Source organism: Taeniopygia guttata, chromosome 2 (genome assembly GCF_048771995.1).
Source record: "Taeniopygia guttata chromosome 2, bTaeGut7.mat, whole genome shotgun sequence".
Taxonomy (NCBI): domain Eukaryota; kingdom Metazoa; phylum Chordata; class Aves; order Passeriformes; family Estrildidae; genus Taeniopygia; species Taeniopygia guttata.
Genome location: NC_133026.1, coordinates 123,063,950 through 123,088,469, shown reverse-complemented (window position 1 = coordinate 123,088,469; position 24,520 = coordinate 123,063,950). Strand labels below are relative to the sequence as shown.

Genomic DNA, 24,520 nt, shown 5'->3' with positions numbered 1-24,520 from the left:
AAAAGTCTGTTCAGTGTTAGTCCATATTGTTCACTTTTAATGTAAGTAGCTGAGATTGTTCTTGAGGCTTTTGAATAAGTGGATGCTAACAAGGAATTGAAATGTCAAGAAATATTAGTTGATATACCTTAAAATGTTGGGTAATGTTCTCTGGTGTAGAAATGCAGGCATTTGTTCCAGATGTGCACACTCGGTGATGCTTCAAGATGGTTTAAGAGCACTGGAAGTAGTTAGGTTTATAATCTGTTGTTACAATGGGACTTTTTATCTGCCAGATCCCATTTTATCCTCTTTTAGCTTTTTCAGACCATACAGTCAGGCATTTTTAGCTAAAATCTTTAGCTGAGTGTCTTGCAGTTGTCTGAGCAATCTGCATATGCTGCATCTTACAGACCAACTGTTACATAGATATGATTTGACTTTTGCCACAGTGAACAGTGAGAATGACTGAGCAATCCAGAGGGCAGATGTGATAGGCAGTGCTTTGTGCAAGCACCAACAGCCACAAGGGGATTGGGGAAAAAATAGGGAACAAGGAGGTTCAGGGAAGAGGCTGGTACTTTTCAGCAGTCCTTTGGGAAGGAGCAGTCTTCCCTTGGCCTCAGCTGATTGATAAAGGGGAATCATGTGGTGCCTCCTGCTCCTCTGGTCTTAGAGTCTCATCCAGTTCTTCATCCTTTTCTCTCAAGCCCATCAACTCTCTCTACAGACCTCATCCACATTCTCCAAAGTTGTACTCCTCAACCTCTATCTCCTCCAGACCCCTCTCTCCCTGTCCATTCTTCTTCTGAGACCCCAAACCATTAGTGCCCATCTTCCATTAGTGCCCTTCCTTCATCGTTAGCACCTTTTGCATCTCTCCTGTTGCATTCACTTGCAACTGAGAATTCAGGTATCTGCTTCAGCTTTCAGCAGCTCTCTTTTCTGTCTGTCTTTGTATGCCAGCCCTGACATTGAAATGGTTACCAGCACTTACTGCCCCTGGAACAGCCACTTTAGCTGTCCCTACATGTTTTCAGCATCCAGCTCTCCCAAGAAAAAAACAAATCAATTTATGGCTATGATGAAGTTTAAATACAAATAAAGCTATGTACAATACTTTCCATCAGTGCAGCTGGAAGCATCAGAGCAGACTTAGATGATGTGTCTGCAAAAACCTGCTGACAGTATGTGATTTATCCTGGTTTGCTGGGGATTCTCCTGTGTGACAGCCGCTCCAAACGAAAAAGTTTGAGGGTTGAGTGCTAAAGCTGGGCAGGTTTTTAAATTCATTGTCATTGTTCCCTAGTTAGTATCATTGCCCAGGTAGTAAGGGGGAGTCTGATTTGAATTTTGATAAGAACCATGACTGAATTATCAAAATGTACTATTTTTATCCCTTATAAGAAAATTGCCAGGATGGCTGGTGTGAGGAGATTGGAATCAGCTGAGTGAGAAAACTGAGAAGCACTGCCAGAAAAGGAAGACAACTTAACTTAGTTGGTACTGGTGAGAGAGAAAGTTATGACAGGGTAAGAAACTGCAAAGGTGAAGCAGGCTGGATAAATGGGCTGGAACTAGAATGAGTGAGGAGGCAGTAAATAAGAGGGGGCAATAAAATATGTCTAATAGTTTTTTGTGGAATAGAAAAAGAAGACTGGAAATGCCTGGTCTGGGATCTCAGGGAGACAGTGAGAGGCCAGAGAAGTTATGATTTAGGAAATGGAGTAGGTGTAGAAAGGGAGTAATATTGAGACCACATCTATGAAGAAAATGAAGACAGTGTTGTGGAAAGTGAATTTGAACTGTGGAGGGCTGAAGGTTTAGGACTACATGCATGAGAAGTATCTGACTGAGCCAAGGTTTCAGCATGGGAAAGAGGAGTAGGAATTACAATAGTGATTACTTGTGGAAAGATGGATAGAAGAATGTGAGCTAGAGCATGCTTCACATGAGTTTGGTTTTTTGGCTTTTTTTCCACTTGGGTACCTTTATCTTTTATCTTTTAAGCAGTTTGTCTGGCTTCTGGCTCCTGTAAGCATAAAGGGCTATGAGTTTTTTTAGTGTTTTGTAAAATCACTGGCTAATTTTATATATATATTTAAATATATAGTCTTTATTTTTTTAACATTTTGTAAGTTACAAAGTGATGTTTTAATCAAAATAGTTAATTTAAGAGTTTAAACAGTGGAAAAAATATAAAAATTTGGACTAAAGGCTCAGATTTCTTTTTTCTTTCATTTTCCTCTCAAGTTAAAGGAAATGCTTTACATTATAGACTGAGAAAGCAACTGACATAAATTACTGTGTGATGACATGACTATATCTGATACAAGTTCTTAGATGACAGGAGCCACCTCTTGCAAGTTTCGTTTGTCAAAGCTTACCTCTCTGTGCCATGAAGAAAAGGTTACAGGATTCATCTTTGATGTGATATGAAGTACATTTTAAAATACAGATTAGTGTGTGGATTACTGCCCTAAAAAAGGAATGATCCTGTACCAGAAGTTTTAGTGAATACAAATTGATTCTTGCAGATACTGTAGCAAAAGTTACAGCAAGATTTTTTTTGTTTGTTCTAGTAATTAAATATTGGCTGCTTTGAGTTTTGTTTGAATTGAGGACAAGCATGTTACTTTTAAGAAGTGGTTTACAAGTAAGAAATTCTACCGAGACTCTGAATGTCCAGACCGGACAGAATTAGATTGAAATATTTGACACCTTTGGCTGTATTCTTTTGCTGTCACAGACACAAATGCCATTGATTGTTGAGATCATGGTAATAGCAGAGCTTGACAGTGTCTTCACAGTGGCTTGTTTGATGCTTTTCTGTGAAAATTATAAAACAATTCTTGTCAGCCTTTGCATTTGCCTTCTTTTAGCAATAGGAATGAAAACGTACATGTTTCATTCACCTGTCTGACGTCACTATCTGGCATCTCAATAGCCAAATGTGAAGACACAGGGAAGGGTGACAAGGTCCCTGCACTTGAATGAAGCTGCCAAGGCTTGACCAATAAATTATGTCTTTGAACAGCTCCATAAGCATAACTAGAGATATTATTTTACCCCCTAACGATGGGGTGGACTCTCAAACTCTGCTGCTTGTACCAACCTGTTTAGTAGGGTTTTTTCCCCCCAAGTCTCCATACATGCAGTGACATTGGCACTTCTGTAAGCTCCAGTTGTCCAGGGGGAATATTCAAGTGCTTCAGGATGTTTTTCGCATCAGCATCTAGTTTATATGCCCAAACTCATTGTGTATTTATTTCCAATTTCTGCTTTAGACAGTGATCAGTGTAAAGTAGGGTTTTGCTTTGGACTCCTCAGGTGCATAAAACCTGCTGGTTTTAAGGATGTTTGCCGTAGGATCTGCTAACGCGCTGTTGTTCCAAAACAATAGGTGACAATGGCTGTTGCTTAAGTTGATAATTTCACACACTCTTAAAGCATTCTGCTAAATGCTTCCTAGAATATGAGAGGCTTTTATCTGCTTTTATCTAGCAGAGTAAGCTAGACCTCTGCTTCTATCTAGCAGAGTATAGCCTGTTTCCTTGTAGAAGCATGGGTTTGGCAGAAGGAGCAAAAATATTCTGAAAAATTATTAAGCAGGTGTCACAAGCAGGAATAGCTCAGAAGAAATGACAGTGTGTTTGCCTCTTAATTCAAGGAAAGAGGAAAAATGGAGTAGGAAGCAAATACAGCTGAGGTGGTAATGGGTTGATGAGTCACAAGAATCGAGATTGCATTTTCTGACAGAATGTAGCCAGCAACCTTGGAGCATTTTTGTGAAGTGTTTGATTGCAGAGAACATAGATGCTTTGAAAATCCTATTTTGAGCATCCATCTCTTATTTGAATGACTGGATGCTGTGGTAATAAATAATGGATGAATAAAATTTAAGCCAAAAGGGACCTTCAGGTCATCTCTCAGGACTTCACTGTATCATGAGACATGACATTTCAGCAGGTTATCCTGAACTGAACTAGCACATCTGTTTTGACATCTCTTCAGCTGAAGCCATCAATGGCTGAAAAGTCTCAGGGCTTGGAGTTTATTCCTATTAATTCATCAATATTATTTGCAAATTGTCATTCTCATCTGCATTAGTTGGACTTCACATTCCTGATTATTGCATGCTTTTCCCACACAGATTTAAGCATCTTTTAATACCAGTATTTTCTTTCTGTATAGACAGCTCAATCTTTTTAATAACAGATCAAGATCTTTATGTGGTTATTCATTTTTATGCATATTCTTTGTCCTCTCTTTAGCAGCCTTTAAGGAAGGGCAGTCAGCAGGATACTACCTACCCGATGATACTGCTCTCCAACCATCTCTTCAACCATCCCTGTTCTACTCTGTGCAAAATTCATGGTACCTTTCTGCTGCCATCACTGATCTTTCTTCCATCACTGCTATGTACAAAACTGGGATTTGGCCTTTTTGCCCCAGCATTGCTTAGGAGCTCATTCAGAGGGGGAGGGTGTGTTATGACTGCTGTCTGGACCTGCTGGATGCAGGATTGCTGTCCCTATCACTACACGTGCAATGTGTGCCTCGCTGCAAAATCCACTTTATGAGATGTAGATTTTTACGTAGAAATGCACTCCCTTCAGCTTGACAGCAGTCTGCTTTTTTCATCCATATTTTCTCTGAACAAAAATTTTGTGTATACTGGCAATGAGGGGGAATTTTCTGGGAAGTGTGCTTTCACAGAGCTCCTTCGCTGTGGGGCATCAGAGGGTGACCTGTACAAAACTCATACAGAACTGTGCTCCTTAAGCTAGCTGTAGGGTATCCCTTTCTTGATAAAGTTGAGACCAATGTGAGCTCAGGCAGCATCTGGGAATGCTTCAAAACATTTTCTAGAAACAAAATGGATTGTTCCACACACAGCTTTGTTCCTCACCAGCTGCACTGCTTTGCTGCTGGCTGCAGTTAGTTAGAGGTGGGTTTGCTTCTGGGGATGGTTCATCATTTCAGTATTACTAATGAGGAGCTACAGGGTGATTTTGAGTGGATTTGAAAGGTGGTAAAGCTGGTGAAAAACTCTGGAGAGAAAGTGGTGGTCAATTTATTTCACTACCTTCGCTGCTCTTGTATTTTTTCTGAGGTTGATAATGTGGTATCTTTCACATAACAAAAAAAAAAGAGAAAGTGAAAAGGTTTTGAATTTTGTAAACTGTTCTGTACTGTGCTAAGGCCCTGAAACAAAACTTCTTGAATAATGGATCTGAAAAATACACTTTGAAATTCTCAGTGCAAAAATGAAAGACATCAAGACTTCTGATGGCATTCACTAAGAGTACCATGGCTCAACTCCAACCATGTCTTTGGAGTGTTTTATATTAATTGATTTTGTATGGAAGATAATCCAGGGATTCCTTTCATTGCAGAAAGCCATCATTAGACTGTGCTGGGGGATATTAAAAAATAATGATGCAAAAACTGTAAAAAAATCAAATTTAATTCTCTACACCCTCAGTGTAGGAATTAAACCCCAGGTTTAAGAGTTGCCTTCCTACTCCTATCAGAAATGCACATTCCTAAGGGATGGGACAGAGTGAATGGAAGAATGGACAGTGGATGAGAATGGTCATACCCAGCCCTAGCAAGTTCATTCATCTTTGTATTGCACTGGTTATGGTTCCAAAAGGAGGCAATGGATACTGAAAATCCCTAACAAAGTAGAGGATATATGAGCCAAAATATTCTGATTGTCTCAAAATATCAGTCCTGTATTTTTATACTATGAAATAGAAGGTATCTGTGAATGCACTTTTGAAATGAGTGGGAAATACAAGCCAAGACCCAGTGAGACTCAACCATTTTTGTAATTGCATTGTTATTTTTGTAGCAGTGTTTCAAGAATAGAAGCTTTGTTGACCTCAATTTTAAACTCATAACTTGAGTAGTTTTAATAGAAATAGGACTGCTTGCTAATTTGTGATCACATGCTGTTTTAAATACTGGATAGTTTAACAAAATGCTTTAATGTCTACAACTATAATTTAGAGTGAATAAAGTTCTTAATGCCATTTAGTAATAAGGATGCTTCCTTTGCATGTGAAATTGCACACCTGCAAAACAACTGTCCCATTTTCTTGGCTGAAATTGGTATAATTAGGATCCTCACTTTTAGGTATAGCCTCTTTGTTTTAACATGCTCATCTCTTTCCAAGGCAGCTCCATTAGTATACCTTTTGCTGTAACCTGGAATGACTTTTAAGTTAAAAAAACATTCCCCCCCCCCCCCCCCCCCCCACCCAAGAGCAAAATATGTCATTCCATATCCTCTCCCTCCAGTTTTATTATGTAAAAATATTGGGGTATTTTGTTTCTTCATGTATCTTTCACATAGTAAAATTACTTTAAAATTACAAGTTTAGAACCTTGACTGAACAGTTTGGGGAGTTTTGGCTAAACCCTTTTAATTTACCATTAAGATTTTGAGAGATTTAAAGCTTCAGTGCAAAAGTGAAAGGATCAGCATAGAGACCAAATTGCAATAAAAGTGATCTAGACAGTCAGAAGGAAGCTTCCAAGTCACTTTAGTCTGTAAGTGCTCACTGTTCCACTGATATGTTTAGCTAATAGAAGACCTACTTTTTGTAAGTTAAGACACAGTAGCTTTATATTTGCATGCAAAGATAATAGGCCCTATTTTTAATGTAGTAATAATGCATGAACTTTAATTTTTGTATTTGTTTTTAAAATTTCTTTAGCACCACTACCAAGGCTGTGCTGTGTGCATTCTCTGTGCTCTTATATTTTGTGTTACATTGGTGATGTGTAGTTGCACAGACTCATGGTTCAAACAAGAAAAAGGATTTTCATTTTGATTCTTTTCTAGTTCATGACAGTTCAAAAATTACAAAGAGCGCTGAAGCAGTTATTTGGGTTGCCTCTAACTTAACTACATGTCATCTTCTGGAAGTGGATGTTTGTACCTAGTGCTTTGCCCCATCCAGAAGAGTTGGAGAGAAACCTGCAGGTACACATTTAAAACAGAGAAAGCTTTTTAGGACCCCTTGTTCCTTGGTTGAAGTTCAGGCAAAGGCTTCTGATGGTGCTTCAGTGGGTGCTCTGGACATTGGCTTGAGAAGGGGTTATGGCTCAGCAACAGCAGCCGCTGGATTCCCACCTCTGAGTGTGAGTTTTAAGTGGGATCCTTCCATTCAAAATTGGGGTTCCCAAAGGGTTAAGATTCATAGCTATTGTAAATAAATTCTGTGGAAGTGGATCAAGCTTTGAGTCTACTTGCAAAATAATTTTTTAAGTTCTAGAGAAATTCTTATACCTTCATTTATGAATATAACTAAACACCTTTGTCTACTTCTCAGTGAATTTAATACTTTTACCTGACAGTAGGAAGTGGTACGAGGAAAATATGTGAATTCTTGAGAAACACAGTGCTTGGGGGTTGGGTGAAGGTCAGTGGTACCTGCTGATGGTCATTGGATAAGATGATCTTGAAAACCAGCATTGTTACTTAAAAATAAAGCAAGTCCTTTTGCAAAGTGGAGCAAGTAGATGGTTTCTTTACTTTTTCACTGGTGTCCTGTGTCTCCTAGGCCATTATTCCTGAAAATAATAAAATGCCTGCTTTGTTTCTAGGTCCTGCTTCAAGCTTCTGCTTTAACCATAGGGTAGTTTTGTCTGTTTCAAGGATAAATACCTTTGTGGATAGAATATGATTGCTATACATAGAGCAACTTATCATTTCCTCTTGCTCTAAAATGTGGTTGGATAGACCCTCACTGCATGTTGTGATTGTGTTTCTGCTTTTTCTACATCATCCACATACTCTTGAAGTGTTTTAGCTGTAGGGAACATCTGTCACAAGCCCAAATGTTTATATTCGTATAAATTGGAAGTTGTGTCAGCTCCTCAAAGAGATGTTCATCGTGATCTTTTTTGTAAGCAGATGTGCTGTGACTGGAAAAGCTTCTTTAATAATTAAGTATGATTAAAGTATATGGAATCTTTTCCAGTTACTGAAGCAGCATTGAAGATTGTGATTCTTCTTACAAAAATACAATTGCTTGGATTTTGCATTACAAATGTATGCTAAAGTCATGTCTGGAAATCAGACCAAAGTTCTCTGCAGACTGTACAGTGAGCAGAACTAAAATTGGGGCAGTTGTGCTTCAGATTATTTATTTATTTGTTTATTTTCTATAAAACTAAATGCATTAATAATGATAAGTACAGTTTCTTCACAGATTTTCCATGTGGACTTCCCTGGTTTTAAATAGTACTTTTAAAGTCTTGATTAGAAAAAAATTAGTTTCATGTATTCACTTGCAGGACATCACAGTAGTCAAGCAACCTGCCCAAAAGGAACTGATGCATGATGAAAGTATTATTTTGTATTTCAGTTACAAAGATGGAGTTCAATATCTCTCCCACTGTGGGCTGTCAGATAGAGAAAGGATTTCTAATTCAATTTAAACCTCATTGAGTTCGATCTCTGTAGGAATGTATTGGACCCTGAAGGCAGTGTTCTCAACAGCCTCCTGCTGTAGGTTACTGGTGAGCTGCTTTTCCTGTAGGAGGACAGAGATATGAAAAAAGCAGAGGGATGACTGGTCTTTAAAAATTTGTTACAGAACCACTAGTGTTAGTCTTAAGTTTTATTAGATTTAAAATATATTAAGATTCTTTTAAAGCAGCACAAAATGCTGTAGTTCAAAGTTTTGAGTTTGGTGTCAGGCTTTAATAGTTTTATGCAGTCTTTTCAGCAATGTTTTCCTCTTCTTGGCTCTACTGTATATAGTATAGTCTCCGAGATTTCTACACAATTTGCTTATGTTTTCAGTGCTTTTTTGTCACATGCTTTACTATTCATCTATTCTTTTGTGTTTTTCCAAGCCACCTGTTTTCTCATTAAAAGATATCTGCTCCTTCTTTTCTGTATCCACAGACCATTTCTCCCTCTCAGATTTCCTTCTCTCCTTCTTATTTTGCCCTTTCTCAAAACATAATCCTGCCCCCTCCCACACTGATAAAGGCAGTAAAGTCTGATATTTTATGCTGAAGATATTGTTAGTGATCAGGATAACTTCATGGTTAGAGGCAAAGCAACCCATCTAGCCAGCAATTGTCAGTATGGTGAAGGTTTGGTTCATGCTACAGAATTTTCTGGAAATTTCTCCCATATACCCAAATGGCTGAAACTACTAGTCAGCTGATCTTCATTTAAGATACTTCAGTGAGGAGCTTTCCTCTTCATTCCCCTTCTTATCCCAAAACTTTTTTGGGGACCTCTCTTCTCAATGAGCCTAATGAATCCTGGACGATACCATCCACTTTGAGGTCTTATGCATTGTCATTTGATTTGAGCAACATTGAAATGCTGCACGTTAGATTTTGTAAATAATTCTCATCTGTTGTGAAACTGTTCTGTTTCAAAATGCATATATTTCTTAGAGAAAAGGGCAAAATTAATCCCTTCCAGCTATTTAGGTAACAACCAAACAAAAGCTGTGTTCTGTCTTTGGTAGCTGTGCCATACTCTTCACTGCAGCAGTGGATGCAGAGATGGAAATGCTGCAACCAGACTTCCCTATTACATTTTATTCTGTTAGTAACTGGAGAATGTTTCAAACTATGTCTTGCTTTTGCTCAAGGTAGTCAAGCTTGCTGCATCTTCAGCTCTTTATGCTTTGACTGGGGAAAAAGAAAGCGCAACTTGAACTTTCAGAAGAAAAATAGTTCTCAATTTTATTGCTGGGCTTCCATCAGTAGCTCTCCAGGTGCTACTGATTATAAAATCTGTTTGCATTTTAATAATCTTCACTAATTTGGCATTGCCATCTTAACACAAGGTCTGTTTTAAGAACACATTGAACACTCACATCTTCTGACTTAAAAGGAAAAGGAAAGAAAAAAAGAGAGCATAAGACAATAAAACCCAAGCTTGTAGAAAGAATGTTTCATTACAATAGTTGTGGGGTTTCTTTTTAATTATATGTAATAAAAAACTTACAGATGATGCTCACTCTTTGGATGAGGGAATAAGACAAGAAAAGTTCCTTGCCTGAGGCCTCGGTTTGGAAATCTAAACCATAGTTAGCTGGCATTGTACTTTTTGATAATAGCAATGTCACCAGTGATGTAATGATGACTTTTCCTCCCCTTTGATGATATGTTGTCCTGCAGATAATTATTGGCATGATAGCAGATGATACAGTAAAATATTATGATGGAAGACACAAACAGTTTGTATATAATAAACTGCTTTTTTGTAGAGTCTGCATTCCCACAGTGGGATCTAGTCTTTGATGGGCAGGATTGTATCAGCAGAGACTGTCTTTGTGGTGGTACAAAATGTGTCCCAGCAGTTTTAGAGCTGATGACATTACAACAGGATTGGACTTCATTGCAGTGCTTGGTTTTCTGTGGGGCCGCTGCTTAAATCTGCAGAGAGGAAAGAGCCTTAGGAAATGCAAGACCAGTGTTTAACAAAACTTACCTTCTTCCACCTCTCCCCTTTTCTTCACAGAAAATATCAGAGAGGAACCCGGGTACGCCTGAGACTGCTGGATCTTGAACTGACGTCCAGGTTTTTGGGGGCAGCCAGTGACACAACATTGCTGGAAGCTGATGCAGTGCTTTTGGGACTTGCAGAGAGCAAGCAAGCAAAGCAAAAGGAGTAAAATTACTGCAAAGATATGTACTTTGTGCTCTAAAACTTATTACATTAATTAAATGCTTCCTCAGGAAATAAATGAAAATTTTCTGTCCACTTAGTCATGTAAAAAATGAGATCAATAAAATACAATGGGCACATTGTACCTAATTCTTGCTCCATTTGTCTTCACTCATCTATCTAGCTCTTTGCCTTTAGATTTAAAGGTGTAGTTTACCTGAGCTTCTGTAGGTTAACTGAATGTGTTCATATTCTTGTATGAAGAATAATTCTTGTGTAAAGAATTTCAGAGTCCATCATACTATCCCAAAGGAATGGTGATTTTCCATGGAGGAAGTCCAAAGCTTGCTGTCGTGGTGCTGCTTTTAGGATGGTGTTTCATACAGAACAACATCAAGGGTTTCTGATTTCCAAGTTGCAGTGCAGGCTGTTTTGCTGCTGATACTGGGTTTACTATCTGTTATACTGCATCAAGCTTTTATCTCCATCTGCATGAGGAACTAGAGATTATTCTTTGCTTTAATCAGAGCTCCCATTTCCAATTCATGTGAGTAAGTTTTCCCTGGTGGTTCATAAAAATTGAAAGAAGCTGTTTCAATGAAGTTGGCCAAGTGTAGGTCTGAGGTTTCTGTAAGTATATTTAAGATAAATATAGTGGGTGTTTGAACACAATAACCAAAGAATTATGCTATGGTATTTCCTATATATTTTTGTTGGTTTTGTTATCAAAGAACACTTCTTTTGTTTTCAGATATAACCAAGCCTGAATTCTGCAGTCATTTGTGATCTGGATAGTGCCTAGCAGGTGTGCTGAGTGAAAGTGAAATTTGCCATTCCTACCACTGAATTGCAAAAGAAAGCCTGTTTAATCTTAAAATATTTTTTTCCCAAATGTTGGAATGAAATGAGGTTTGTTAAGATAGTATACCTTGTTTGTCTTCAGTGACTGTCCAGTGACAATGTGTTCCTTTTATATGTATGTTATTCAGCAGATTGCACAAAATTTAGCAAATCATACACTGTCTTAAGCATGTATTATCAAAATCCACGGACACCTCATCTTTCTGCTGGAGGAGGCCATGTGAGCAGTGATGGAGCCACTGAGGAATGGTGTAGCTCCTTCTGCCTCTCATGACTGATGTCTCAGTCCCATGAGGGAAGAGGAGGTAAGGGATCCCTAAAGAAGCAGGGCACCAGAGAGCCAGTTCCAGGTTGCCACAGCTCACACATCCCTTTCCTTGCCTTCATCTGAGAGGTTCTTGGATAAGATGACATCAGTGCAGAAATGGGGAGCAATTCTGTTAGATCACAGCTGGCTGGTGGGTCAGGTTGCCACCTAAGCTCTGCAAGTCTTCATATGGTCCAACAAAATTTGTTTATAACAGTATACAAAAGCTTTAACTTGTTTATAGGTTAACCATTGTTATTTCTTTTTTAAAGGTTTTTGACTTTTTTTTAATATATAAAAAGAAAAGCAAAAGGAAAGCTGAAGTGCCTTTTTACTTGGAACTACAGCCATATGCACAGTAGTTTGACTGCTTCTCATACCTCTGGTTAAAAGAAAATCTTTGACCAAATAAGCATAAGAAAACTAAATCTAAAATTAAAACTGTCTTTGCGCTCTCATAACACTGAAACAAGAGGTACAGGGCAGACAGACTCATAGAATTATTAAGGTTGGAAAAGATCTTCAGGATCATTGCATCCAATTGTTAACCCAACAGTGCCATCTTCACCACTAAACCATGTCCTTAAGTGCCACATCTACACATTTTTTGAACACTTCCAGAGGTGGTGGTTCCACCACTTGTCTGAGCAGCCTGTTCCAATGCCTGACATAACTGATATGGGAAGTTTCCAAGATACACCTCATGCATGATCTGTCAAGAAGAATATTTTTAGTATCAGGTATTTATTTACCAAAATACTAGTAGGAATCACACAGTAAATGCATAACCATTCTGAAGGAATGGACATGTTTCAGCAGATCCTTTTATAGTTTTGAAAACTGAAATTTTTTTTCTGAAATCAGTATGGATCCAAACAAGAGAGAGGAAACAAGCAATGTGAGCTTATTTTGTTGCTTTAATTTGATCATTCATCTCAGTGATCTTAATTAGGGCATTTTTAACATGAATTTCATTATGTGTTAGCCTCCAGGTAAAGAGTTATGCTATCACTAGAGTTAGGAAAAGAAGGCCTTTTAAGAAGCGAGGAGGGATTTAAAATATCAAAGAAATCCTGTCTGTTGAATGTAACTCATCCTCCATACTTGATCAACCTTCAGTAAAAGTGATTTGGGAGGAAGTGTATGTGTTAATGTTTTGGGGCAGAATAAGAGTTATTTCACTGTAGGGTAACAGTGATTTTATCAAACCTTCTTCTGGATAACCTTTAGAGAAGTAGCTTTTGGAGGCTGTAGTGGTCACTATTTCAAATCCAGCTTAGTGTTCTATTTGGAAATCCAAGGGTTGACATAAATTGACCCAGTCACACAAATCGCAGGATTGAACCTCCAATGTATGCTTTAGGCTGTTGCTAGTCTTTGTGGCCTGTGGTGAAGCAGTTGTTGTCCCAGATCATTGGAGGAGTCCCTGTTTGGGGCAGCCTGTGCCCATTGCACAGTTCTGCACAACTCCCAGAGGTAGAGTTGCAAAGCCAGAGCAGGGAATTCTGAAATGTCTTTGTGGTGGGCTGCTGCACTTTGCATTTCATAGCTGTAATACCTGCTTATACCAAGAATATGTGGAGGCTACATGTCCTTAACACAGAGTAAGAAACCACCAGCATTCATTACTGAACAGCCAAAATTGCACAGTTGCATGACCTCTGTCAATAAGACTATTCTTATTTTTTACTCTGGTCTTTTGTCAGAGTAGAAATTGATAATGCAAGCAGGTATTTCTAGGGCCATCCATAAACAAAAATAAATATGGACTCTTTACTGCTGGTTGCTTCCTATCCCTAGGAGTTCCCTTTTTTCTTCATGGCCATATTCCTTTTTGTTCCTGTCTGCATTTTCTGCTGTCAAATATGCAGAAATATGTATACAAGAGCCGTGCACAGTGAAATCTCCCTGTCCACGTGCTGCAGATCCCTGAGTGGCCTTGCACGTGTCTTGGTTTGGGCAGTGGTATCAGTCTGAATTTTTGTTTGGAGGTCATTCTTACTTCAGGTAAGAGAATAACATGAAGAACATGTTAAAGCCAGCCCAGAAGTCCTATGACCCTGTGCCCAGCCCAACCACCTCCTGGAATACTCTTATCACGATATAAATTACATGTACGACTAATGTGAACCAAATGAATGCTACTTACACATATCAAGATTCCAGCTGTAAATGGAAATGCATAATTTTGCTGAGAATCCTGAGGGCAGTATGAACCAAGTTCTGCAACTGTCTTTGTTTGACTGCCAAAATCAGGAACTTCTCTATGTGCCATGCTGCATTTTCTTCTAAATTTTGTAATTTTGTCTTACTCTGAAGCACAGACCAGATGAACAAAGTTCATTATTAAAATTGTACAGATTTCTTCTCTCACCTTTTTGTTTTGATTATGCAGCTGAGAAGACATTTGTTTCATTATCTGCTTTTCTGACATTTGGGGTTTTTTCCCTCTAACAGTCTTGAGTTTAGAAAGTGTTGAATGGTTTTCTCTGAAAATTTTCGGGTAACAACACAAACCCCACTTCATTAGCGGATACTGAGTTTTCATTTTCCTCTATCATATTCTGCTTTGCATGCTGCCCATGTCTCTTAGTTGACAAATTTGTCACATAGATTTGGATGAGCATGACAGATTCACATCAAGTAGTTGTAATTCATGCTTGGTGTAAAATTTGCACTTGGAATTATAAATGCTGAGTGCTCAGAGAGCAGCATGAAATGCATCTTCAGCAGAGGGAGGAGGAGGCTGCTGCCATCCTGGCCTTGCCTCCTCACTTGGTTGGGAACTCTCTGGGTAATTATGGTGGGCAGGCTCAAATCTTCCCTTCTGCACAAGCAAGGAATATTTCCACATGTTCTGCAAGGAGGACACTTAGATTTTCTAGGCCTGTAACTGAAGAGCTTGTGAGCTTCACCCTAACCCACTTCCACTTCTCACTCCACTCATGTGCCTGAATGTCTCCATGGTGTTTTCTGGGTTTAGAGATGCGATTAAAAGCAAAGTTAGCTTTGATAAAAACTGAATCAAAGCTGGCTTGGGTTTTAGCTGAAGTAATAGTTTCTCTTTTGTGTTTATTATGAACCTGTTTTGAAGGCTTTAAAAAGTTGTCCTAGAATCCTGCCTTTTATTTTATGAACAGAACATTAAACACTTTATACATCCTTGGAAAGCAAAATATCTTTATCATGATGTGGAGTTGGAAGAAAAATGATCAGTGTTCAGTGTTCCTTTGATGACTGACCTGGTGAATCCTCCCAGGCTTGTCTGCCCTTTCAGATTCCAGGCTTTTAGGTGATGAGATGGGGAGAAAGGGAAACACCGAAGAAATCAGGCCTGCCTATTGAAAATAAATTACCATCTTGCCACCAAAGCTTTGGCACTGAACTCATTTCTAAAGAAAAGAATACTTCACATTTTATTTTCCTTTAGGGCATTCTGGAAAGTTTGGGTTCCTCCTCATTTCTTAATGCTGTCACATTTATAAATCAGGCAAATTATTGTTCAAGCTTTTTATTCTTTTTCTTGCAGTGTTAATCCTATATGCTGGGAAAGATATTCCAGTCTTCTGTTTTGGCTAGAGATCATTTCTGCTAGATACAAGCATGCACTCTACATGCATTTTTTAGTACATTATACATTCTGGAGAAGCGTTTATCGCATATGAAAGGTCTAGACTGCCCAAATGGGGCTATTACATTGTCATCTGGCCATAACCCAAAATAAATATAATCCCTGGCATTAGACTAACATGAGTAAGATCTTAAACACCTCTAAGTGTTCTTGTTGCCTTCTCGGTTGTGCCTTATTCAATCAGAGTTAAGCACCCTGATGCACTCACTGCATGGTGGCTCTGATGAGGAAATCTGCCATTTGTTAACTACTGTCTGCAGCAGGCTGCGTGTCAGGAGCAGCCAAAAGTTACACTTCCCAACTGGGTTAAGAGATCCAAGGCATCCTTGGAATAGATTCTGTAGCTTTGGGTTAGTCTCTGAAAGTGATGGCATATATAAATTGCTTTAAAATGTTGACTTTCAAAGTAGTAAACTGGGTCTTTTTTCTCCAATCTAATGAGAAATCAAAGGAGTACTGAAATACCAGCTCTGTTAATGTCTTTCACACAACAGCAGCTCCTCTGGTTTGAATCTTTGAACATATTCTCAACCTCAAACCTTGTTTGTGTTTAAACTGGGAACTGAAGTGTTATTTCATTGTCTCAGTCCAGTAGCATGGGGAAGAAATTTAAGGGCTTCATACTTCTCTTCCCAGGGAGACGAGTTGTTCAGTTCTTCTCAAAATAAAGATTCACTCCACTGAATATACTCCAAAACTAATTGAAGTTGAAGGCCACGGTCTGATATGCCAATTACCAAAACATACAAACACCTCAGAGAAGAGAGTTCATTTATGTCCTGACCTGCCTCACAAATGAGAATCTGGGCACCATGTTGGACATATTTGGATGGTCATGGTGGCTGGGAGAGGTGCCTGAGCATTGGAGGAAAGAAAATATAAGGTCCAAAGGAGGACACCAGTGGTGCCCAATGCCAAGACCAGAGGTCATGGATACACACTGAAACACTGTTCCTCTGAATATCAGGAAACAGTTTTACACTGTGACAGTGACTGAGCACTGGCACAGGTTGTCCGGAGAGGTTGTGGAGTTTCCACCTGTGGAAATAGTGAAAAAAAAGTCTGGATATGGTCCTGGGCAACAAGGACCATGGGGCCCTGTTTGAGCAGGGAGGAATGGACTAGATTACCTCCAGAAGTCCCTTTCAACCTGTACCATTCTGTTTTCATCTGATTCTCTTATAATCTTACTTGGCCACTCTGGTTGAACTGCTTCTTTTAATATCTCTAACTTTTTGAAACCTTGGAGATCCTGAATTGCCTGACTAGAGATGGTTTGCTGCTGAGCTAGGGAGGGTACAGTCTTCTCTTTGGGCTCCAATTGTCGAAAGATAACAGGGCATTGAGGTTCTCCAGAAGTAGGGAAGGTGGAAATCAGTACCTTCTGTGTATCCTTGAGGCTGGTTTGCTCTTTAGTTGACATGGCCTTCCCTGCAGTCTTAGGGAAACTGTGGCTACTGCCTGTGGCTGCTGCCCTCTCCCACTCCAGCCAAGGTATCGTTCCTCCTTCTTTATTCCTACTGTATGCATGGGCAAACTGAGAATAAGCTCAGTGAAACACATTTCCATTGGTCCATGCTCTTGTACAGTGTGAGAAGGATGCCCATCCCAGCTCAGAGTTTGGTGCCAGCCACATCAAGGTAACGGGCAGTGTTGTCAGTGTGGCTGGCAGAAGCATCTGGCAGCTGTCCTTCAAGGAGGGGTGATGGTCCTGGACTCCTGTACGTAAATGTCCTCTCCTGGTAGTCACTGGCTACCTCCTGCCTGGCCCGTCTGCCAAAGTCCTTGCATGAGCCACGCTGGCCTGTGGCAGGCTAGCATGGGTCTAGCTGTGGAATTGCTCGACCCAGAGAAGGAAGTTTGAATGGGCCAGGCATGGTTTGCTCAAGTTCACCTAAGAGCAGCGCTGATGTGTGATTTCATTACCTCTTGGGGGCCAGGCTTTGCCCTAAGTGCCTGAGGGTCTCACGCACTGATCTGGGTTCCTGTTTGCCCTGGAAGATCACTGCTACATTCACAGTGGTGTTCGGTTCTTCAGCGCGCTTAGGGAGGATGTGCAGCCCCGCGGCCGGGATCAGCGGAGAGCGGCAGCTCGAGCTGTGAAAGAGCAGCGTCAGCTCGGAGTCTTTGCCGTGCCCTTTGCGCCTCGGGCCGTGGCATCTTTGCACACGCTGCATCACCGGGGAGCTGAAGTTTCATTTACCGACTGAACGACTCTGAAAAAGGCCCTCCCGGTCCCAATTAGCGCTGCCGGGCGGCCGCCGCCGCGCTGGGTTGAAGGGAACCGCGGCCGGGCGGCGGGCGCGGGGCCGGGCGCGGGAGCGGCGGCGCTGGGGGCTCCGGGCGCCGCGCCCTTTCAAGCGCGCCGGGTTCTTGTGTGAAAAACAAGGGGCACAATGCTGGAGTCGTAACCTCCTCACCCCTGACGGCATGGGAAAGTGCACTCCTCAGCTGTTGGGTATAGAAAAGCTGCTGCAGGCATGAGAAATGTTCATAAAAATGCCGTTTAGAGCCTGCCCTTCTACTCTGCACATGTCATCTTGCCTATCAAGCTGCCTAATTGGAAAATTAGGCTGGCCTTAATTTAGAGATCTAAAAGTTCATGCCAATAATTTCCCAGAGACTCTTTTTTCCCAATTATTATTATAAGTGGTTTCAGCACATTGGAAATCTTTACTGAAAAAGAAAAAAAAAAATACACCCGGGAAGAGCAGATCTTACATTTCAGAGACATTCTCTGATTTCTGTGTGTGAAATTGTATTGTTGTGCATCCTGTGAATGATCACTCAGAGATGAATGTGAACCCCTGGTGTTTTCCATGCATCATTCCTTATTTGACTGAACACAAAGAGCTCATCGTACTTTAATTTACAGCATGTTATAATCTTATTTTGGAGCTTAATACACCTGCTATTTTCTATCTGGTGAGGCTCTGAAAGCAGCACTAAGCAGAAGCTGCCTTACAGATGCAAACATTTACACCCCAGGGTCACGCGTCTGTGGGCACCACTGATCCCCAGTCATCTCAGGAGACCAGAGATGGTCTGTGGGATCAGGCCGGCTGCTTGAATACCTCCTGCCTGTGATCAGGGCTCAACCTTGCACTTAGGCACATCCAGGTGGCTGCACTCTATGCCTTTGAGATCTCTGCTCTGAGCTGTGTTTAGGTGATGTGGTGAAGATTTCCTCTCTTGAGTGTGGATACTGCCCATCTGAGATCCCGCATGGGAGAAAGGCAGTGCTGACCAGGCACATCAGGCTGTCTTGTTTATCCTCAGCTGCTAGGACGAGGAGGAAGGATTTCTGCTGACTCCTCCTTGTGCCCTGTGGACAGGAGCTGTGCTCCTCTGCCAGCTGGGCAAGGGCTCATGCAGGCAGGATGGGTGAGTGCTTTCGTTGCTCCTGCCGCTCGCACGAGCGGTTGGCCGTGTTGGAAGATGGATGGTCTGACAAAACCTCTCACTGTGTCTCCTGGCAGCAATAAGAGGGGCTGACGTGTACAGCAAGGGCTAAAGCATGACTTGATAAATCTGATAGTCCTCCAGATTTTTGTCCTTTTGCTGAAAGCTGCACGCTGCAAGCATGGGAGCAGGAGAGGCCCATACTTAAAATGATTTCCAAGGTCAATATTGGGTACCTTGACACAGATGCAGTGTGCTAAGGCGTGGACACATCTTTCCTGGGTCCTGCTGAGCCATTTGGAGAGGCTGCTGCTCTTGCACAGCTGCTCTGCTACTTCCCACCCAAGAAACTCACTCCCAGGTGAGTTCCCAAGCAATTTTGACTCTTCTGTTTGTTCAGTTTAAGTCTTGTTCATCGTTATGGTTGCTTGTTTTGCAAGATGTGCTTATAGGGGACAGGGGTGAGGAGATGGAGGGAGGGAGGGCATCTGGTACTAGTTAGGGCTGTTGCCTTTCCATCTCCAGGAGGGCAGAACAAGAGGAACAAGAGGATGCCCAGGAGTGGGACTACCAGGCACAGGTTAGGGGCAGGATGCACCCCAAGGGTTTGTGAGGTTCAGCCATTCTCTTGGGGCAGCAGGCAATGCATATGAGCAGGACCCCGGTTTCATTTCCCCTTAAAACTGTAACCACACAAGCTGGGCTGAGATCTAATGTTGATGCAGAAAGCAGGGTTCACCTAAAGAATTACTATGGGTGAAACCCAAAACATCAGGATAAAGAAATTACAGAGAACAATGTGAAAACAAAGCAAACAAAACTCCTGCTCCTCTTGGGCTCTGTCCACCCTCCCTACAGGCATATAGCATTGCATGGGAGGTCTTCTGGTGATAAAACACCCAAACTCCCTGAGAACATCATTACCATTTCCCTCTTGCTGGAGGGCAAAACCAGGCCAAGATGGGACACACAGACCAAGAGACCCTGTATTCATGACAAAGAAGTGCTCTTACTGTTCCACATTTATTGAGAGGTTTTGAAAGGGCAGGAGGTCTTCCTGGAGCAGGACTGAGTCTCAGATGAGTGAAACTGGGCAGAGTAGGAGCTTGTGCAAGCCTGAGAGGTGTACAGTGCACAGTAAAGAGTACAAATGTACATGTGTACTGAGGGGAGAAAATAGGCCATAAAAGGCTTCTTTCTTCCATTTACAGAGAAAGACAAAAGCCTGCTGCTGACCCTCTGCAACAGTGCCTCTGGCAGGACCTTTCTGCATCTCTTGTCTGCAGTGGGAAGACCCAGAGCTCAGCTGAGCCCCTCCTGTGAAAGGGTCAATTTCAATGTCTCTAACATTATTTTGGGTGCCTTGTTTGCTGGTAGCAGTGAGTGCAGCAGGCTGGAAGGGCAGTGGGCACCTTGGTGCAAACCACCATAGCGCCTTGTGAGCCCTGAAGATGGGCAGCTGGGGAGGCCATTTTCCCAGTCCTTAGTCCCAGCTTACCTGCTCTTTATAGAAAAGCACAGTTGTACAAACATATTGCCCATTTTGGCAGGACAGGGACTTGGTGGTCAGGCCTGCCAGGGATGTGCCCTCTTTGCTGCCTTTCCTCTAGGCAGGCCCACACTTCACCAGCGTGAGGTTAATGGGAGTTATCCTCCCTGCCCTCTGCTGCTTACAATGGAAATCAGTTCAACAGGATGAAAGGTTGATGGTGGGAAAGCATGTCAGAAAATACAATGCAGAGAACACAACTCTTGGGGGAGAGCTCTTTGTTTTGTTATTTGAAAGGGCTCAGGATTTAGTCAAGGGGGTGTAGTTATAATTTACTTTAAGGGATGCTGACAACTGCATTTGTCAAGTCAGATTATAGTCATACTGTCATAAAGGATCACTCTGTTGTTTTACTGCTAGTGTATAGATGCATAAGTACTTTGGACCTCAATGAGGATAAAAATATGGCTCTGATGTGTGAAAACCAATACTGCTGCCTAAATTTCTGTGCTGCTACACAGTCCTTTGGTTGTGATAGGACTAATCAGTGCATACTTTTGAGCACTTGAATGAATTTTAAGTCTTTGTAGATCTGAAATGGCTTGACCTTCTGATAATCACACTCTTTTAATTACTTGTGCTAAATACAGTCAAACTGAATGGGATATACCTAGACATTTTCAAATACATGTGAGCTCAAGAGATCAGACTGACATGGGCACCTTGATGTGCCCCAACATTCTGAAGTAGGTAGTTATTTAGCAAAGTGACCTTGTGCCCCTAAGATTCAGTTTTGCTGTTATTATCATGCCTCTCCTACCAATTTATGCTACTGTGCTCACACAGAGTATTACTATTTGCCATCTATTTTCTGTTTCTCTTAAGTTTTAAATTTCAGACTCTCAAAGCCTGAGGAATGATCTATGGTGTTTTGGGGTTTGTTTAGTTTTCCTTAGAAAACTCTCACTATTTATATTTCTTAATCTAATGTTTCCTTTCCACTGAAAGGCCTGCATGTTTGAGAAAGCCAAATACTCCCAAGAGAGCTGCCAGAACTGCAGCCCAGTTTGTTTGCTGGGGGGGATGGTGCTTAGCAAGGGTACAGGTGCTTCTGGGGTACTGAGCCACATGGGACAGCTCTGAGCCATTTCAAGCTCCTGAGATGAAACACAGCCCCTCTCAGGCTGTGCGCCAGTGAATGTGGGCAGGCCCCTGCATGAAACAGGTCTCATTTGAATGTAAATGACGGGAATTTGCTGCAGTTGTCCACACTGAGGTGCTAATGAAGAAACAACTTCGTGCTTCTGTGTTTGGTGTTGTGTTTGTGTCAGGTCCCATGGCATCCCTTCTCCTCATGGGAAAACTGGGGTGAAGAACTGCATCTATGCATGGGTAGACAACTGCCTGGGATGTTTTTTTTCTTTTCACATTACTTTACAAATAGCCCTTTCCCTTCTGTCTCACGTTTACTATTCTTCATGCTGTGCTCCAGGAAGAAAGTACTCGAGCTTAGGAGAGTTCAGTTTTCCCACCCTGAAAAGTTATTCTGAATTAATTATTTTTTTACATGAGGGTGTGCACATTAAAACACACTTCTCACAGCCAGGTAGGCAGAAGGGGATGTTGGCAGTGTACATCTCATTCATCCAACATGACCCGTGGGTACTCGTGTGGTACTCATCTGAATCAAGGTCCTTCTAGAGCACTACCTTTGGCTCTGTAAAAATCAAGTTTAACTGTCAAACCCTGGGTTTATTATGTGATGCTGTGTTTTCAATATAGGAATACTCCAATTTTGAGTCCAGCCATTCATTTAATTCCTGAAAAACATGTCCGTGTCTGGAGGCTCAGGTAGGCTCGGGCACTAAAGCTGGCTCTCTCGCATCCAGCTCTCGCCACATTCCCAGGTTCACAATCCTCTGGCATTTAAGGTGAGCCACAGCTGAGCGGGTCCCGGTGTTTTTGCCGCCGGAGGACAGGCTGCGGGCCGTGTGCGGTGGCAGCCGGGCTGTGGCGGGGCCGTGCCGGTGGCACAGCTGCGCTGCCCGGCCCGGGGCGCGGCTGCCCGGCACACCCCGGATTAGCCATGTGGCCAGCGCTCAGCGCAGCGCTGCGAGCCGCATCCCAGCAGCTGACAGCCTGAATAATTTACTGCATGCAAATGGTGGGACCTGCTGTCTCCCTTAGTGCTGGGATCCGATTGCCGCAGCCCATTAATCGTAATTGCTGCGCTGCGCTGACGGCAGCGGGGCCCTCACCCCGTGCGCGATTCGGCGGCTACCGGGAGCACCGTCCCCTTCCGCGGCCTCCCCCGCCGGGAACCTGGCGTTTTTTCATGCTTTTACTTTTATTTAATTGAACTGCAAAGCCAGACCCGGTGACTCCCACGTGTTGTGGCCCCCAGGCCATGCAGGGAAGCCCCCGTTCCATCCCAGGGAATGGAGTCTAATTGTCCCCAGTGGCGGGCAGGGCGCCGGGTATGGGGAAGAGGTTCCCTGGCACAAATGCCGCTTCAATCCTGTTTTAAACACCTAAAGCAAAGGAGCATCTGCTCCCTGTCTCATCTCTTAGATTTCTTTGCCAGTAAGCTTCTTCATGGCAGCCCATCTCTTTTTCATTTGCCATTTCCAGACTACCTCCCCCACCCTTAGCTGAGCCATCCCCTACTTTGATATGAGTAATAATTAAGTGTGGCACGGGTGCAAAAGTAAAATTTTAGGTTTCTAGATTAGGGGTTCAGAGGGGACAAGATGGAGGAATTTGGTGTGTCTTGTCCTTTTTCTCCTTCTTCATGACCTCCATGTTTCACTGTAGTGTTGGCATTTTTCTATTGGTTTAGGCTGGGGACACACTGTTCAACGTAGATGACAGATATTGGCACATTATTGTAAATATAGCACATGTAGTTTCTGGTATATAATGTTTGTAACATCCCACTGAGGGCAGAGCCCCACATGCTGCCCTGCAGGACAGACCTGCAGCAGGGCAGCAGAACATGTTAGAGATAAGCAAGAATAAACAACCTTGAAAACAGCACAGACGAATTATGACTTCTTCTTTGGCAACGGGGCAGAAAGACAGAGACTTTCTACAATCTCGGAATCATCAATACTCACAGATTCCGACACCCTACCATTTCTCAGATATTCTCTCTGCATTGCTCAGGTATTTTCTCTGCTTCCTAAGCCATCATGGTTCTTCTGCAAAGCAAGTTTGGTCCTCAGTCTCCTTTACTGATCAACCAGCTCCTTGTGAATGCACTAGCTTTCAGTTTTGGATGCTTTTGCCACGGGGCAGTAGCAGGATTAAGCTCCCAACACACAGCAATCATGTTGATTGGGGTGTTTGCAGCTTTGTTTCGCTTAATACAGAGTCCTGAGCACCTGGGAGGATGGGTGGCAAGGATGGATAAAGGGAAGAGGCAGAAAAGAGGACAAAAAGCTTTACTCTGTGTCATAGTCTGGGAGAGCAGGCTAGAAGGAAAGAAGCGGGAGAGGCAAGAGCACCAGACAGTGGGGCAAGAGCTCACATGGCCCTGGAGTAAACCTGGACCTGGGGAAACTCCTCATCAGAACAGGGCACAAAGGAGCAGGCTGCTTGTTTTGGCTTGTAGTGACAAATGATTGTTCTTCAAGTCGTCACCTTGTAATTGATGACTGTGTGAGAGAGCATACCCACAGGAGCAACTGTTGTTTGAGTGGCTGGGGGATGCAGAGCTGGGCAAAAAAAGCCCTTCTAGGAATGGTGTAAGGAGCCTATTTGGCATCTCTAAATATGTGAGCTATTTCAGGTATGTTTGCTCAACTTCTCCGTTACTTGCCAGCACATGATACAGCTATGCCTGTGTGTGCCTGCAAGCTGTGTATGAGAGAATGTGTGCCCTGGTGCAGTGAGAAGCAGATTTCCTTTAAAGCTCTCATGACGGACCCCCATGGATAGCAGATGAAAAAGATATGCTGGTGGTTTGCTGCTCTTGTTGATACAAACTCTATTTAGTCTCAATTAGATCTTGGGCATTTGAGAAGTGGGAATTATTTTTTTTGTTCCCTTTCCTTATGTACTCTCTAGCACAAATCACAAATAGCACAAGCCCTCTGTTACCCTTCTCTCCTCCCTGTCAATCCATGCTTAGAATATACAGCTGAATCCAGGCAAAAATTTTGGAAAAATCTCTGCTGGAGGGAGGACTTCATC

The 24,520-nt window shown here is 42.1% G+C and overlaps 1 protein-coding gene across 1 annotated transcript in view; it reads left to right on the top strand.

Annotated features, from left to right (window-relative positions):
- TPD52 (tumor protein D52) overlaps nucleotides 1-10,786 on the top strand; it is a 121,411-nt gene extending 110,625 nt beyond the window's left edge. The window contains exon 3 of the mRNA XM_072924781.1: nucleotides 10,490-10,786. Within this exon, the coding sequence (XP_072780882.1) occupies nucleotides 10,490-10,643 (154 nt within the window). The 3' untranslated portion in view covers nucleotides 10,644-10,786. The remainder of the gene's footprint in view (nucleotides 1-10,489) is intronic.
- The last annotated feature ends 13,734 nt before the right edge of the window (nucleotides 10,787-24,520 follow it).